Genomic DNA, 16,354 nt, shown 5'->3' with positions numbered 1-16,354 from the left:
GTTACATATGAAATTTAAGGTTTTTTTTTTTTTCCAATTCTGTGAAGAAGATCATTGGTAGCTTGATGGGGATAGCATTGAATCTACGATACAAAATAAATGTGCAGAAATCACAAGCATTCCTATACACCAATAACAGACTAACAAAGAGCCAAATCAAGAGTGAACTCCCATTCACAATGCTACAAAGAGAATAAAATACCTAGGAATACAACTAACAAAGGATGTAAAGGACCTCTTCAAGGAGAACTACAAACCACTGCTCAAGGAAATAAAAGAGGACACAAACAGATGGAAAAACATTCCATGCTCATGTTTAGAAAGAATCAATATCATGAAAATGGCCATACTGCGTAAAGTAATTTATAGATTTCATCTTAACCGTTTTTAAGTACACATTTCATCAGTGTTAAGCATATTCACATTGTTGTGAAACATATCTGTATCTCCAGAACTTTTTCATCTTGCAAATCTGAAGCTTTTTCATCTTGGAAATGTGATCTTGCAAATCTCTCCTCTTCTATTTCCAACAGCACCTGGTAACTACCACTCTACTTTCTGTTCCTATGAATTTGACTACTTTAGATATGTAAGTGTAACAATATAGTATTTGTGTTTTTGTGACTGTCTTATTTCACTTAGCATAATGTGCTCAGGTTCATTCATGTTGTAGCATGTAACAGGATTTCCTTCATTTTTAAGGCTAATAGTCCATTGTACATTATCCATTTGTTCATTGATAAATGTTTGGGTTACATCCACCTCTTGGCTAATGTGAATAGTGCTGCTAGGAACATGGGTATAGAAATACCTCTTTGATACTCTGCTATTAATTCTTTTGTATATATAACTGGAAGTTAGATGGCTGGCTAATATGATGGTTCCATTTTTAATATTTTCTATATACTTCCATACTGTTTTCCATAGCAGTTGCACCATTTTACAATCCCACCAACAGTGCACAAGTGTTCCAATTTCTCCACATCTTTGACAACACTTATTTCCTGTAGCCATCATAATGGGTTTAAGGTGATATCTCTAAGAGGTTTTGATTTGCATTTCTCTATTAATTAGTAGTGTTGGCCATCTTTTCATAGGAAACTATGAAGATTTTTATATATGTCTTTTGTGAACATATATCACTTCTCTTGAGTAGATACATAAGAATAGAACCAGGTCATAGAGTAGTTGTATGTATAACTTTATATGAAACATCCAAACTGTTCTCCAAATCAGTTATGAAATTTTACATTCCCATTGGAAATGTTCCAGTGACTCTAAATTCTTAGCAACATTTGTCTGTTTGATATTTGCCTTTCTAGTGTGCTTGAAATGGCAACTTATAATTTAATTTGCATTTTCCTGATGACAAAGTTTCTGAGCACCCTTTTATGTGTTTACAATTCACTTGTATATCTTCTTGTGTGAAGAGTCTGTTCATGTTTTTGCCCATTCTTAAACATTGGGATTTTTTCTTTTTAATTACAGACATCCTTTATATACCCTGGATAGTTTTTGCTGAACTATTTATTTTGTAATTATTTTTATCAATTTGTGACTCGTCTATGATGTCTTCTGTTGAGCAACATTTTGTTTCAAGGAAGTCCAATTGTCCAATTTATCATTTTATTTCTCCCTCCAACTCCCCTCAGTTTCCCCCCTCTCTCCCTTTGTCCTACCCCCTTCTCTCCTTGTTTTTCTTTGTTTCTCCCTTTCCCCCTTCCTTCCCTCCTTCCTTCCTTCCTTCCCTCCCTCCCTCCCTCCCTCCCTCCCTCCCTCCTTCCTTCCTTCCTTCCTTCCTTCCTTCCTTCCTTCCTTCCTTCTTTCTTTCTGTCTTTCTTTCCTCTTTTTCTTTTCTTTCTTCCTTTTTTTTTGGTGGCCTAAGAAATCCTTTTCTAGTTCAAGGTTCTGGGTTTAGGCCTATGATCCATTTTGAATTACTTTTCATGTACAGACTGAGACAATGATCAGGGTTCTTTTTTTGCATATAGATACCCAGGGTTCCAGTAACAATTGTCTTTAAAAGGCTTTTCATTGAATTAGTGTTGTAACTTGGTGAAAAATTAAATGACTAAATATGTGTGCATGTAGTTTTGGAGTCTGTGTTCTGTCTCATTCACTCATTAGTGTAAGCATAATGCCAATAGCACACTCCCTTGGTTATCGTAACCATAGAGTACATCCTAAAGTCAGGTGGTGTAAGCCTCCAACTTTTTTTTTCAAGATTGTTTTGGACATTGTAAGTCATTTAAATTTTAAGTAAAATTTGAAGTTGGCCTGTCTGTTACTTCCACAAGGCTTTCTGTAATTTTTGATGGGGATTGCAATGAATTTATAGAGACATTTAGGTAAAATGGACATCCTAACAATACTGAGTCTTCCAGTCCACTAATGTGGTATATGTCACCATTTATTTAAGTTATCTTTATTTTTTCTTATCAACATTTTGATGCTATTATACATGTTCAATAGAAGTGGTGAGAGCAGACATCTTTGCCTTGTTCCTGGCCTTAGAGGAAAAGAAACAATCTTGCATGTTCTTCACATGTACCTCAAAGCCTAAAATGCAATAAAAAAAAAGAAATCAATGTTTTATTTTTAAGTTTGATGTTACCTGGAGGTTTTTACATTTCCGAGTTTTTATGATTTATTAATCATAAATAAATTTTATATTTATATTACTGCTTATTGCAATTATTCTATGATTTTGCTTTTTTATTCTGTTAACTTAGAGATTTATTAAATTTATTACTTAACAAGTAATTCACATAGTTTTTAAAAGAAGTATTAAACACATCTTAATATTCCCAACATGAATTCCACTTGGTCATCATATATTATCTTTTTAATATATTGCTAGATGATATTTGCTAATTTTTATTTTTATTGTACTTTAAGTTCTGGGGTACATGTGCAGATATTGCAGGATTGTTGCATAGGTACACATATGCATTGGTGGTTTGCTGTCTCCATGTCCCCTGTCACCTACATCAGGCACTGGGAGAAAAGCATGATATTTGCTAATTTTTTAAAAGAATTTTTGCATCTGTGCTTTTAAGAAGAATTAGTCTGTACTTTTAATGTCAGTCAGGGTTATGTTTGGCGTCATAAAACAAGTTTGGAAGTCTTTCTCTTTTTTCTAAAATAATTTGTGTAATACTGATATTTATTATGTAAATTTTTAATAAATTTCATCAATAAAATCATTTGGTCTTTGGATTTTCTTTGTGGGATGTTTTTGAAAACAAATTTAATTTCTTTACTAAATATAGGGCTACTAGGATTATTATTTCATATTGTGCCAAGTTTAATAAGTTGTGCTTTTCAAGAAATGTCAAATTTGTTATTGACTTTACTAGCATAAAGTTTTTATAAATTCCTTTTTCATCTTACTGATATCTGTATGATCTGTAGTGATACCACATCTTTCATTCTAGATATTAATGATTTTTACTTTTTTCTTGATCAGTCTTCTTAGAGATTTATTAATTTTATTACTTTTTTTAAAGAAAAATGTTTCAATCTTGTTAATTTTCTCTACATTTTCTCTATTTTTCTTTTTCTTTTCTTTTTTTTTTTTTTTTTTACAGAGTCTCACTCCGTCACCAGGTGCCAGGCCGGAGTGCAGTGGCGTGACCTCGGCTCACTGCAACCTCTGACTCCTGGGCTCAAGCAGTTCTCCTGCCTCAGCCTCCCAAGTAGCTGGGACTACAGGCACGCACCACCACGCCCAGCTTTTTTTTTTATTTTATTTTTGTATTTTTAGTACAGACAGGGTTTCACCATGTTGGCCAGGATGATCTCAATCTCTTGACCTCATGATCTGCCTGCTTCAGCCTCCCAAAGTGCTGGGATTATAGGAGTGAGCCACCACGCCTGGCCTTGTCTGTTTTTCTAAATGAACTTTGCCCTTATTGTTATTATTTCCTCCTTTCTGCTTATTTTTGGTTTAATTCATTCTTATTTCTCTAGCATCTTAGTGAGAAACAGAGATCCTTGATTTTGAACATTCTTATTTTTCCCTCCCATTTCCAGATGAAGGACTTGCGTCATGAGAATATTAACCCTTTATTGGGTTTCTTCTATGATTCGGGGATGTTTGCCATTGTGACAGAATTCTGTTCCCGAGGGAGCCTAGAAGACATACTGACAAATCAAGATGTGAAACTTGACTGGATGTTTAAATCATCACTCCTGCTGGATCTCATCAAGGTTAATGGGAAGACTGAGGAAATTTTGGATTTTCTCTGTAGATTAGAACTTTAACATTTTGGGATATTTTATATTCCTCAGATCATTGTGATCATTTCACTCCTTACTTTCTGTATTAGTCTGTTTTCATGCTGCTGATAAAGACATACCTGAGACTGAGATGAAAACGAGGTTTAATTGGACTTACGGTTCTACATGGCTAGGGAGGCCTCAGAATCATGGCAGGAGGTGAAAGGCACTTCTTACATGGTAGTGGCAAGAGAAAATGAGGAAGAGGCAAAAGTGGAAACCCCTGACAAACCCACCAGACTTCGTGAGACTTATTAACTATCATGAAAATAGCATGGAAAGGCCAGACCCCATGATTCAATTACCTCTCCCTGGGTCCCTCCCACAGCACATGCAAATTCTGGGAGATACAATTCAAGTTGAGATTTGGGTGGGGACACAGCCAAATCACATAATTCCACCCTGAACCCTCCAAATCTCATATCCTCACATTTCAAAACCAACCATGCCTTCCCAACAGTCCCTCAAAGTCTGCAGCATTAACCCAAAAGCCCATAGTCCAAAGTCTCATCTAAGACAAGGCAAGTCCCTTCTGCCTATGAGCCTGCAAAATCAAAAGCAAGCTAGTTACTTCCTAGATGCAATGGGGGTACAGGTATTGGGTAAATACAGCTGTTCTAAATTGGAGAAATCGGCCAATACAAAGGAGTTACAGGGCCCATGCAAGTCTGAAATCCACTGGGGCAGTCAAATTTTAAAGCTCCAAAATGATCTCATTTGACTCCAGATCCAGGTCATGCTGATGCAAGAGGTGGGTTCCTGTGGTCTTGGGCAGCTCTGCCCCTATGGCTTTGCAGGGTACAGCCTCCCTCCTGGCTACTTTCACAGGCTGGCATTTTGTCTATGGCTTTTCCAGGTGCCCAATGCAAGCTGTCGGTAGGTCTACCATTCAGGGATCTGGAGAATGGTGGCTCTCTTCTCACAGCTCCTCTAGGCAGTGCCCCAGTAGGGGCTCTGACCTCACATTTTTCTTCCACAGTGCCCTAGCAAAGGTCCTCCATGAGGGCCCTGCCCCTGCAGCAAACTTTTACCTGAGCATCCAGGCATTTCCATACATCTTCTGAAATCTAGGTGGAGGTTCCCAAACCTCAATTACTGACTTCTGTCCACCCTCAGGCTCAACACCACATGGAAGCTGCCAACACTTGGGGATTCAACCCTCTGAAGCCACAGCCCAAGCCTTATGATGGCTCCTTTTAGCCATGGCTAGAGCAGCCGGGACACAGGGCACCAAGTCTCTAGACTGCATACAACACAGGGACCCTGAGTCCAGCACATGAAATCACTTTTTCCTCCTGAGCCTTCAGGTCTATGATGAAAAGGGCTGTTAAGAAGGTCTCTGACATGGCCCGGAGACATGTTCCCCATGGTCTTGGAGATTAACATTAAACTCCTTGCTATGTATGCAAATTTCTGCAGCCAGCTTGAATTTCTCCTGAAAAAGTAGATTTTTCTTTTCTACTGCATTGTCAGGCTGCAAATTTTCTAACTTTTATGCTCTGTTTCCCTTTTAAAACAGAATACATTTAACAGCATCAAAATCACTTTTTGAATGCTTTGCTGCTTATAAATTTCTCCTGCCTGATACCCTAAATCATCTCTCTCCAGTTCAAAGTTTCACAAATCTTTAGGGCAGGAGCCAAATGCCGCCAGTCCCTTTGCTAAAACATAACAAGAGTTACCTTCGCTCCAGTTCCCAACAAGTTCCTCATCTCCATTTGAGACCACCTCAGCCTGGATCTTATTGTCCATAGCACTATCAGCATTTTGGTTAAAACCATTCAACAAGTCTCTAGGAGGTTCCAAACTTTCCCACGTTTTCCTGTCTTTTTCTGAGCCCTCCAAACTGTTCTAACCTCTAGCTGTTTCCCAGTTCCAAAGTAGCTTCCACATTTTCAAGTATTTTTGCAGCAACACCCCACTCCCAGTACCAATTTACTATATTAGTCCATTTTCATTCTGCTGATAAAGACATACCTAAGACTGGGAATAGAAAAAGGTTTAATTAGACTTATAGTTCCACATGGCTGTAGAGCCCTCAGAATCATGGTGGGAGACAAAAGGCACTTCTTACATGGCAGTGGGAAGAGAAAATGAGGAAGAAGCAAAAGCAGAAACCTTTGATAAACCCATAAGATCTCGTGAGACTTATTCACTATCATGAGAATAGCATGGAAAAACCACCCACCCATGATTCAATTACCTCCCCCTGGGTCCCTCCCACACACGTAGGAATTCTGGGAGATACAATTCAAGTTGAGATTTGGGTGGGGACACAACCAAACTATATCACTTTCCTTCCCATTTTGCCCCGACCACCCTCCTCACACTCATTTTGTCCATATCTGTTATATGATATAGTTACAGAAAAGGTCTGCCTGTCCTCTCCCCAATTTGAGGTCAGATTTTTCTTTCCTTCCTGTTGCCATTGAGCACTCTTCTGGCTTTAGCCAGTCTTTCTTTTATCCAATTTCTCTGCTTTGTAGAAGTGAGAAAGTGCTCATTCCCAGATCATTTGGTGCTGCTTAGCCCTACCTCCTTCTAAAAGGTGGCTAAGTCTAGAACTAGGTGATAGGTCTTTACATACCACAGATGTATACATGGAACTCAGCGCCGCTGGAAAACCAAAAGACCAGTGGATCTATGAGGCATCACCTTTATTGTCTGAGCCAAAGACTCCTGACAGCCAAGGTAGGGTTCATAGATTAGTCCATGGATGAACTTCTGGGGATCCCATGAACACCATGGAATGATATGCAAATTGTGTACATATGCATTTTTTACAGGGCTGATCTGCATACTCAATGACTTTTTGGGCTTCTTGCTTATTAATCAAAGTCTTCACCTTTTTCTGTTAGCCTATTCCTTTTTCACAGGCCTTGAAAGGGAAAGACATTCTCTCATTCCAATTCTCTTTAAGATAGGTGTGATTAGCTTCCTTTCACAAAGGCTCAGGGAAGCTAAATGAGGTACATGTTGTTATATAGTGTCTGGCACATATAGTAGGTACTCAATAAATATTTCTCAGCCAACTATTAAGTGGCAGGGCTGATAATAAAATCCAAATCTCCTGATTCTTAATCTAGTACTTTTTCTGCTCACACTATAAGATAAGCCCAGTGAGTTAAGGGATTTCTAAATGACAATCCTCTCAGTGCCATGATGAATGAAAAGCAACTGTTAGACAACATGGGGGAAATCTTGCCCACTGTAGACTCTGCTTAGAAGTACTGAAGACTGCAGACTATCCAAGAGCACAGAGTGAAAAGCATCCAAGTACAAAGGGGTGTACCACCGCAAAAGAGCCAGATACTTAAAAGGACTTTTAGCAAACAAAATTCTGAAATGACTGTACTAGAATATGAATGTATGTATATGCAGAATGATTAAACCCATCTGAACGAGAGTCCTGGTCACATTTGAACACCATATGAAGGCTGCCAAGCAAGTGATCAGTACTAGACAGCTTTCTTCTTTTTGGTTGCCTATTTTTAATTATAAAAATAATATATTAAGTTTAAAAATCAAATGATTTTTAATGACATTTACTCAACCCTCTTTCTTCCTACTTCCTCCCAAAGTTAACTACTGCTAACAATTCGGTAACCAAACTTGTAATTAATTTCATGTGTATTTATACGCATTATAGATGACATTTTTGTTTTTTAAATATACATGCTATCACATAGTTCTGCAATGACTGTATTTCACTTAACTTATGGCTTAGAGTTGTTTCTATGTCAGCTACGTGCAGATCTATCTTATTCTCTTTAAGTGCTGCAGAATATTCCCTAGTGTGAAGGTGCCACACTTTAGCCAGTCTCTTATTTAGTGCATTTCCAGTTATATACTATTATAAAAACAAAGGTACAACAAGCATTCTTCTCTTTGTCTCTTTGTGTATACATGCAAGCATTTCTCTGGGGGAAAGGTAGAATCCCTGGATCATAGAGTACACATAGTTTACATTTTGATAGCTATTTCCAAATTGCCCATGAACAAGTTTGACCCAGTTTTCATTCTTGCCAATAATGGATGAGAGTGGGTTAGACTTTTGGGGAAAATCAAAATATCCAAATTCCTGGCAATTATATGTATATGGATCCATTCTGTATCTGGAATGTTAATAAATCTCCTAGTAACACATAATTCTCTGCACACACAAGATGTCATTCTTCATCAAAGTATAAAATTTTAGAGCTACAAGGGATCTGAAAACTGATTCATGTTGTCAAATGTTTACTTTGTCAGCAAAGAAGAGCAAAAAGCTGAGTTCTGGATCATAATAGTACATGCCGTTAACAATCTCAGAAAGTGGTGTTAAAAGCATAAAAAGTTAAATAAGTTGCTAAATAAATCCTGTTTTGTCATTTACAGGGCATGAAGTACTTACACCACAGAGAGTTTGTTCATGGGAGGCTAAAGTCTCGAAACTGTGTGGTAGATGGGCGTTTTGTACTAAAAGTGACAGATTATGGCTTTAACGACATCTTAGAAATGCTGAGACTCTCTGAAGAGGAATCTTCTGTAGAAGGTAAGCAATGAATTGTACCTTCTGATGCACACGAAGTAACTCCAAAGTTCAAATGAAAATATGCACTGAATTAAAGCCTTAGGCTGATTTCAACTCTCCACTTTTGTTGAAAATCTAGTCTCATTTCCAAGACAAGGGACTTGAATGAAGTAGGCCTGCTGTAACCTCGGCCCAGCCCAGCTTTCTGAACAAAGCCAGTGTAATAATGTTCAGTTCCTGCTGTGGCAGGATTAGGCTGTATTGTTTGGAGACCCCAGCAGCCCCTGGAAAAACTTGCTGAGCACTAGGCACACAGTAGGTGCTCAATAAATACTTGTCAAGTTGAATAGAGGGTAATTTGGAAACTGGACCCCCGCAAGGTACATTTTAGAATGGGATGTCACTACAGCATACCAGCACTGTCTCTGTCAGAGAGGAAGAAATGAGGAGTGATCTCTCAGTAAATAAATGCTCTATGGGTTAGTTATGTGGGAAGGCTTCAGATAGACCTATGGCCTTTTAGCTAATAAATGGGCATGCCTGTGTCAAAGTCAAATAAAAATATAGAGAGAAATCTTTAAATGAAACATTTTATTTGAGAAAACAGAATTTCAATTTGTGGCATGCATACAGACCAGGGTGGTCCTTGGTATGTCCAAAGAGCACAGAAAGGTTGGAGGTTTTATTGAAAAGTAAAATGATATATATTGTTTTTAAAGAAAACTCAATGGTACTACCAAAGTTTTTGGGAGCAGGAAAGCTCTGATTGGTAAGTGATGGCCGTAGGTAAAACTAATCTGAGGATTATGACAGTTTGTTTCAGCAGCTAGTAGGTAAAACTGATCTTAAGATTATAGAAGGTCATTTTGGCATGTGGCTTGCATGATTATCACTGGGCAGGCACTTGTGCCCCAAGTACTTTTCTTTTTCTCCTGTGGTCTATGGACTCCAATTTAATTGGTTATAACAAGATAACTCCAATTCATATCATCAATTTTCACACCAACAATGTCCATTTTGTGTTTTTGTCTTCTATCTAGTACACCAATGATAGCACTAAACAATGCTCGTAGGAGTCATAACAGATTAAATAAATAGGAGAAATCTGAGATCGGGGGTGCATGGGGTGAGAACCAGGGAAGAATGAGCTGATAGATGAGAAAGACAGAAAAAAAGGAGAGAGAACAAATATCGTGAAATACATATAGGAAATGTGGGCATTAAATGTTTTAACCAATATTGCAAGCATAAAGAAGAGAGAGAGTGACATAATAAGACAGAAAAACAAACAGCCCAAAAGAGAGAGAGAGAGATGCAAAACTACACCATATATCCATATTCTTAAAATGATCTTTGGCATGCATTTTAAAACTGATGAATTTTCTGGATAAAAGAAAAAGGAATGAAAAACACACAGAGAGAGACACATGCATAGACAGACAATCCAGTCACTGGTGGCGTAATATTTGCTCTTTGTAAGACTTGGGGATTATTAAATTTAGGGAGTCATCTAGTCAATTCTCTCCTTTTACAGATGGGACAATTGGAGCTCATGATTTGCTGCAGTGACTTAGCAGCAGTTCTAAGTCTTCAAATTCAGGTTTTCTGAAGTCTAGCCTTTATCCTGTACAGATGGCGAGTACTTATCATTCTGTCAAAATCAACTCTCTACAAAACGCAATACCTAGCTTCTCAAGAGTTCCATTTAGTTTCCAGATTGGCAGCTTTGAAACTTAAGAAAATCTAGCCTTAGGGTGGGCTCTCTTTTCTGGTTTTGTGATTTTGGAGGGACTATGTCTGTCTTATCATTTCACTCCATTCTCCAAATTGCAGCAGCAGTATGGCTGGTCAGTTCATTCTTCACACACTGCAGCCAGAGGGAACTTTCTAAACTGCAAATCTGATCATGTAACAGCTGTGCCTAAATCTATTGAATGGCTTCCCATTGCTCTGAGGATAAAGTTCAAATTCCTTTACATGGCTTAGGAGCTGAGCCCTGCATGGCCTGGAACTTGCTGACCTCTTATGCTAACCACATCCCCGCCTCTGCCTTTATGTTCTGACTGTGATGAACTCCTTCTAGCGTTTACTTACAACAGGTTGTCTCTTGTAACAAATCTCCACACGAGCTATGTCCTCTGCCCGGGACGCTCTTTTCTTCCCATTCTTTCATATACTCAACTGGGTCTGGCTGAATTCTACTCCTTCAGGGCTCAACTTAAGTACCATTGCCTCAAGAGGCTTTCCATAATCCCTATGCTGGGCTAAGTTGCCCTCTTTATGATCCTTCAGGGCCCTTAACTTTGTTGTGATACCATATGTCATTAGTATCACTCATTCAATTAGCCTTCTCTGCCCCCACCGAAACTACAAGTTCTGTGAAGGCAGGAAACAGCTTTGCCTTTCTCAATGCCTTTCACAGATGATAATGCCAAAATAATCTTATAACTGAAAGGTCATTGGATGTCATCTGGCTCAACTTCCATTTTATAGATAGGGAAGCCAAGGTTCAGAAAGGTGAGCTACTTAGTGGCCAAGCTACGATTTTGAACCCAGGTCTCTAGACTTCCAGTCCTGTGTCATTTTATACTATACCGCAGTGGCTCTCCAAAGTCCATTCTATCACCCTAGCAAACCTGAGTTAGTTCTGGCTCCAGCAGATAAAAAACAAGCCAAAGTAATTTCTCTAGTTTTCCCAAGAGTTCAACGCTAATGGTAGTTAGTGGCTGTTACTTGGTTCTAAGTGGAGGTGAGGAAATGGGGGTGGGTTGTAAGTGTATTCATTACTGTCCACTCTCAATTATATAAGTATAGTGCAGAAAAGCCTCATTTTAGCCATTAACAACATACATGTAAGTGCTCTTTGAAAATACTATTTGGAAATGATTCTATTTAATCACCCAGCTTTTTACCAGAGAATTTTGCCCTCTTTTCCCTTTTTGTGTGTTTAAATTTGCAGGGAGAAAGGATGCCAAAAAGAAGCAGCCACATGCCATTTTTTTTCCTCTCAAATATTCACTCTTGCACTCCTCTCCAAAACCATGGAGCCTAAAATCCCATGACTATAAATGTGTTCCTTTGACATTCAATCACTCAAGTATCATTCATTGTTTTCCATTTTATTTGTAAATGTCAATTGTCCTAGGCAGGGAGACATAGGGACAAAATCATTATGTGAGTGTGTTGGAGACTTTCATGGGTGTGGGTGAGTGGTGGATGGTGGGTGGAAGCTCGGAGGGGCCTGGTGGAGAGACAAAGGCTGGGGACACTTAAAGAGCAAAGAGAGAAGATGGGTACATGATTGAGGGTGAAGCTGGAATTTCTTATTTTACCATTTTGATTAGGAGTGGCTGAAAATAAGAATTTCCATGGTGGATTTCTCTTTCCTGGGTATCACTAACAAACCAAAATAATCTCGTATCTTTCACCCTCCTTCCTATTTCATAGGACTTTGTCTCTTGGGTTCTCTTCCCAATACCCAACATTTAACAAGATGAAAAGTTAGCCATCACTTTCCCCCGACACCGTCACCCATAGCAGACATTTGTCTCCAAACTCACTATCTGGATGTCACCTTGCTGTTTACTCCAACTCCTCTGCTTCTCAAGGCACAGGGAGCCTATCCCTAGCCCTGTCACTTCCTTCTCCATTGTAGCCTTCCAATGTATCTGGGTCCCTGCGTTGCTGCTGCTACCCCCACCCACATTTAGGCCCCTCTCACCTCACTACCCACTCTTACTGCAATAACTTCCTAGCGGTCTCCCTGACTGCAGCCTTTCTCCTTCAGTCCAGCTTGTGCAGGTTGCCAGATTAATCTCCCCGAACAGGGCTTTCATCAATTCCCTCTCCAGCTCCAGCACCCCTACTGCCTTTTGTATTCACTCCAAATGCCTTCATTTGGCTCTCAGGGCCTCTCACCTTCTGCCCCCATTCTTCCAGCCACCCACCCTCCCCCACTTCATCAACCCCATTTCTCATTTCTCATTATTCCTTAACAGAGCCCTTCTCTTTGGCCAAGTTAATCTGCTTATAACCCCCGCCACCACCCACTATTTGCTCCTTTCTGCCTCTTGTTCTTTTGTACATAATGTTCTTTCTCTCTGCAAAGCCCTTACCTTCTCAGCTCCAGAAAGTTGCATCCTTGACCTTCCTAACAAGCACATTTAAAATTTAACTTTTCCAGGAAGTCCTCCTGGATTAATTTAATCAGCTCAGTTTTTCTTTTTTTATTAGTTTGAAACTGAAAAATGGCGGACATCTACCTGTTTTTGATTCACAGAAATGGCAACTTTATATAATTCAATCTAAAACACTCTTCTTCTAGCTTTTGAATACTGTATTTATATTGTTAAAATATATTTCTTTATATATTGCTTATAGTGCCCCCCCCAAGAAAAATTTCTGACATTGTCACTGCCATAAACTCTGAAAGCAGAAATAATCTTTTGCCCCCCATGGGGCATGAAATGCAGCAGAGCACACAATGTGTGTTTAACTTTGGCCTTCAATTGATTCATTTCCCTTTACTGTATAGTGGCCCTCATCACTGTCTCTCTTTTATTGCAGTTAGGGGCATGTATGTCTGTCTTTCCTAATGGTTTGTGAACTGCTCAAGTTTGATTCATCTCTGGCAACACCTCTGCACCCAGCACAGTTCCTCGTAGATAGTAGACCCTCAATAAATATTTGCAGAACTGAGTTGAAGGAATTGTTGCACCTTTTGCACTGCAAGGAACAGGAAGGCTGCGGTTCTTCTAATCCTTTTAGAGGAGACCTAGAGAAAGCAACTTGTGAATCTCTTAGCCCCAGCACAATCTAATTACCAAACACATAAGATCTCAGCAAACAGCAAATCCATGGCAACCAGTGTGGTAGCACACTTGCCTTTCCCTGGAAACCTGCCAACTGCTACTTGCAGGCTCAAGAAAGCAAACACCAGAGAGTTTCTACACTCTGAGCTTCTGTGCCCTTCCCCACATTGCTGCTGTGTCTGCCTGCATGGTCCTGGGGTTTAGAGAATAGTATGTTTTCTTTGTTCATAATTCCTTAGAAGGATAGATTCAGATCCCAGGGGAGTGGGGGGCACTAGCATGGCAGTCTGTCTAATAAAAATATAAGGCAGTCAATAAAACAGCATGCTCAGAGCCCTTGAGGGCATTCCAGATGTTGTCAGTTAATCCTCCCTGCATTCATCACACAATGCTTTCTTTTCAGAGCTGCTGTGGACTGCCCCTGAACTGTTGAGAGTCCCAAGAGGCAGCAGGTTAGGTTCATTTGCAGGAGATGTCTATAGCTTTGCCATCATCATGCAAGAGGTGATGATCCGGGGTACCCCATTCTGCATGATGGATTTGCCTGCTCAAGGTAAGTGCAAGGTGAGAAAAGGGCCCCAGGGGTCCACCATGACTGAGATCATTAGACCAACTCACGCTGTCATGATTTTCCAGAAGAGTGTTAGTGCGGCCAGGTGCAGTGGCTCACATCTGTAATCCCAGCACTTTGGGAAGCTGAGGCAGGTGGATCACTAGGTTAGGAGTTCAAGAGTGGCCTGGCCAAGGTGGTGAAACACCATCTCTATTAAAAATACAAAAATTAGCCAGGTGTGGTGGCAGGTGCCTGTAATCCCAGCTACTTGGGAGACTGAGGCAGACAATTGCTTGAACCTGGTACGTGGAGGTTGCAGTGAGCGGAGATTGTGCCACTGCACTCCAGCCTGGGCAACAGAGCAGAGTGTTAGTGCTAAGAGCCTGTTAGTCTGCAAGCAGCCCATCTTATGTACAGGTGGGAATTATAGCCAGAGAGCTTTAGGCGTCTGGAAGAAATTTTCCAACCCAAGAAGCTGGCCCTTTTTCAGACTATGACATAAATCAATGGCTTAGTGGACTGATGTCAATCCTTTTTTGTTTTTCTTTTGAATTTCACAGTCCCCTCTACTCCTTTGAGACACTCCCTGCCAAGTATTTTAGTATCCCTCGTGATGCTCCTGGATGTCAAGGCCTTACCACTTTTTCCCTGTGACATGCCCCAGGGTTCCATCCTAATCTCCCACCAAGACACTTGGCTATTAGGCTATCCATCAATAATGGCAAAATCAGTAGACACATGTTTCAGGGGAAACAGGATATGTATATTCTCAAAGTATGAACCCATAAGATACTTACAAATTGCAAATGGAAAAAATAGAGTTTACAAGTAGAGGATCCTGTAGATACCATCTTAACCAAGCAATCAAGATTACCAATAATAAGCTATTACCAAAGAGTGGAACAAGATGGCCAAATAGACACAACTCTGGTGCACAACACCCAGCAAGAGAGACACAGAAATCGAGAGATCTCCTAGCTCCAACTCAGGTACCAGGTGCATTTCAATGGGTCTGGTCAGATGGTGAGCAAAGCCCAGACAGGGCAGATGGAGGTGGGGAGGGGTGCTGCTTCACCCAGAAAGTGCATCTGACTGGTGAGTTGGAGGCTCCTCCTCGGCACCCCAATCCAGATACAGCACTTTCCCCAAAGCCTCAGCAATCCACAGAGCAGGAGATCTTTGCCAGTCAAGTGCTGGGAATTACAAGTGCAGAGTTTAATAATAATTCAGGACAGTGTCCCGGATTGTTGCACATATCGAAGCAAGTGCATAAGCCCATAAGCCGACCGGGAGATACTGTGGACAGAGCTATCACCCCCTCCCCCTGCCTGGAGAGAGAGGGAGCTGAAAGTGGGAAGACAGATGGAGCAGCTGGGCAAATCCCTCCCCCATGACCAGAGAGAGAGGGAGCTGAAAGCAGGGAGACATATGGTGCAGCTGGGTGGGTCCCTACCTTACCCCACAAACCCCAGAGGGCTGAAGCACTAACTCAAGTGGGATACGCAGCCAGTGCCTCAGTCTGAGCTGAACCCTGAATGATTCAGTTCCATGGAGAAAACGCACAACCCACAATTAAAGAGGCGTGACTAGGCTTCATGTCTTAACACAAAACACAGGAAGCCTACACAGCAACGGGAAGGTGTTCTTGACCACCCAGCAGCACCTCCAGGTCAGTGGAAGAGGTGGGCCTAGCCTTCCAGTGTAAACAAAAACACACAAGAAGCCTACCTAGTAACCTTAAGGAGTCCCTGGAAACCCAGTAGTATCTCGACAGGCAGACAAGGGACCTCATCAAGCAGCTCCCTGAGATCAGAGCCATGTAAAACCACAAAGATGGGAAAAAAACAGTGCAAAAAAAGATGAAACCATCAAAGACCAGAACGCCTCTTCTCCTTCAAGGGATCACAGCTCCTCATCAACACGGGAACACAACATGACCAAGAAAGAGTGTGATGAATTGACAGAAACAGGCTTCAGAAGGTGGGTAATAGCAAACTTTTCTGAGCTAAAGGAGCACATTCTAATCCAATGCAAAGACACTAAAAACCTTGTAAAAAGGTTAGACGAAATGCTAACTAGACTAACCAGCTTAGAGAAGAACATAAACGACTTGCTGGAGTTGAAAAACACAGCACGAGAACTACTTGAAGCAAACACAAGTTTTAATAGCCGAATTGATCAAGCAGAAGAAAGGAT

General features: G+C 40.4%; 1 protein-coding gene across 4 annotated transcripts in view; it reads left to right on the top strand.

Moving 5' to 3' along the window:
- GUCY2F (guanylate cyclase 2F, retinal) overlaps positions 1–16,354 on the top strand; it is a 106,972-nt gene that overhangs the window by 56,785 nt on the left and 33,833 nt on the right. For all 4 annotated transcript variants that reach the window (XM_037744958.1, XM_037744961.1, XM_037744959.1 and 1 more), the window contains exons 10-12: positions 4,036–4,212; positions 8,659–8,815; positions 14,009–14,158. In XM_037744958.1, the coding sequence (XP_037600886.1) occupies positions 4,036–4,212; positions 8,659–8,815; positions 14,009–14,158 (484 nt within the window). The remainder of the gene's footprint in view (positions 1–4,035; positions 4,213–8,658; positions 8,816–14,008; positions 14,159–16,354) is intronic.

Source organism: Cebus imitator, unplaced genomic scaffold, assembly GCF_001604975.1.
Source record: "Cebus imitator isolate Cc_AM_T3 unplaced genomic scaffold, Cebus_imitator-1.0 Scaffold189, whole genome shotgun sequence".
NCBI lineage: Eukaryota > Metazoa > Chordata > Mammalia > Primates > Cebidae > Cebus > Cebus imitator.
The sequence above is the reverse complement of the archived record's forward strand: the minus strand, read 5'-3'. Positions and strand labels throughout refer to the sequence as shown.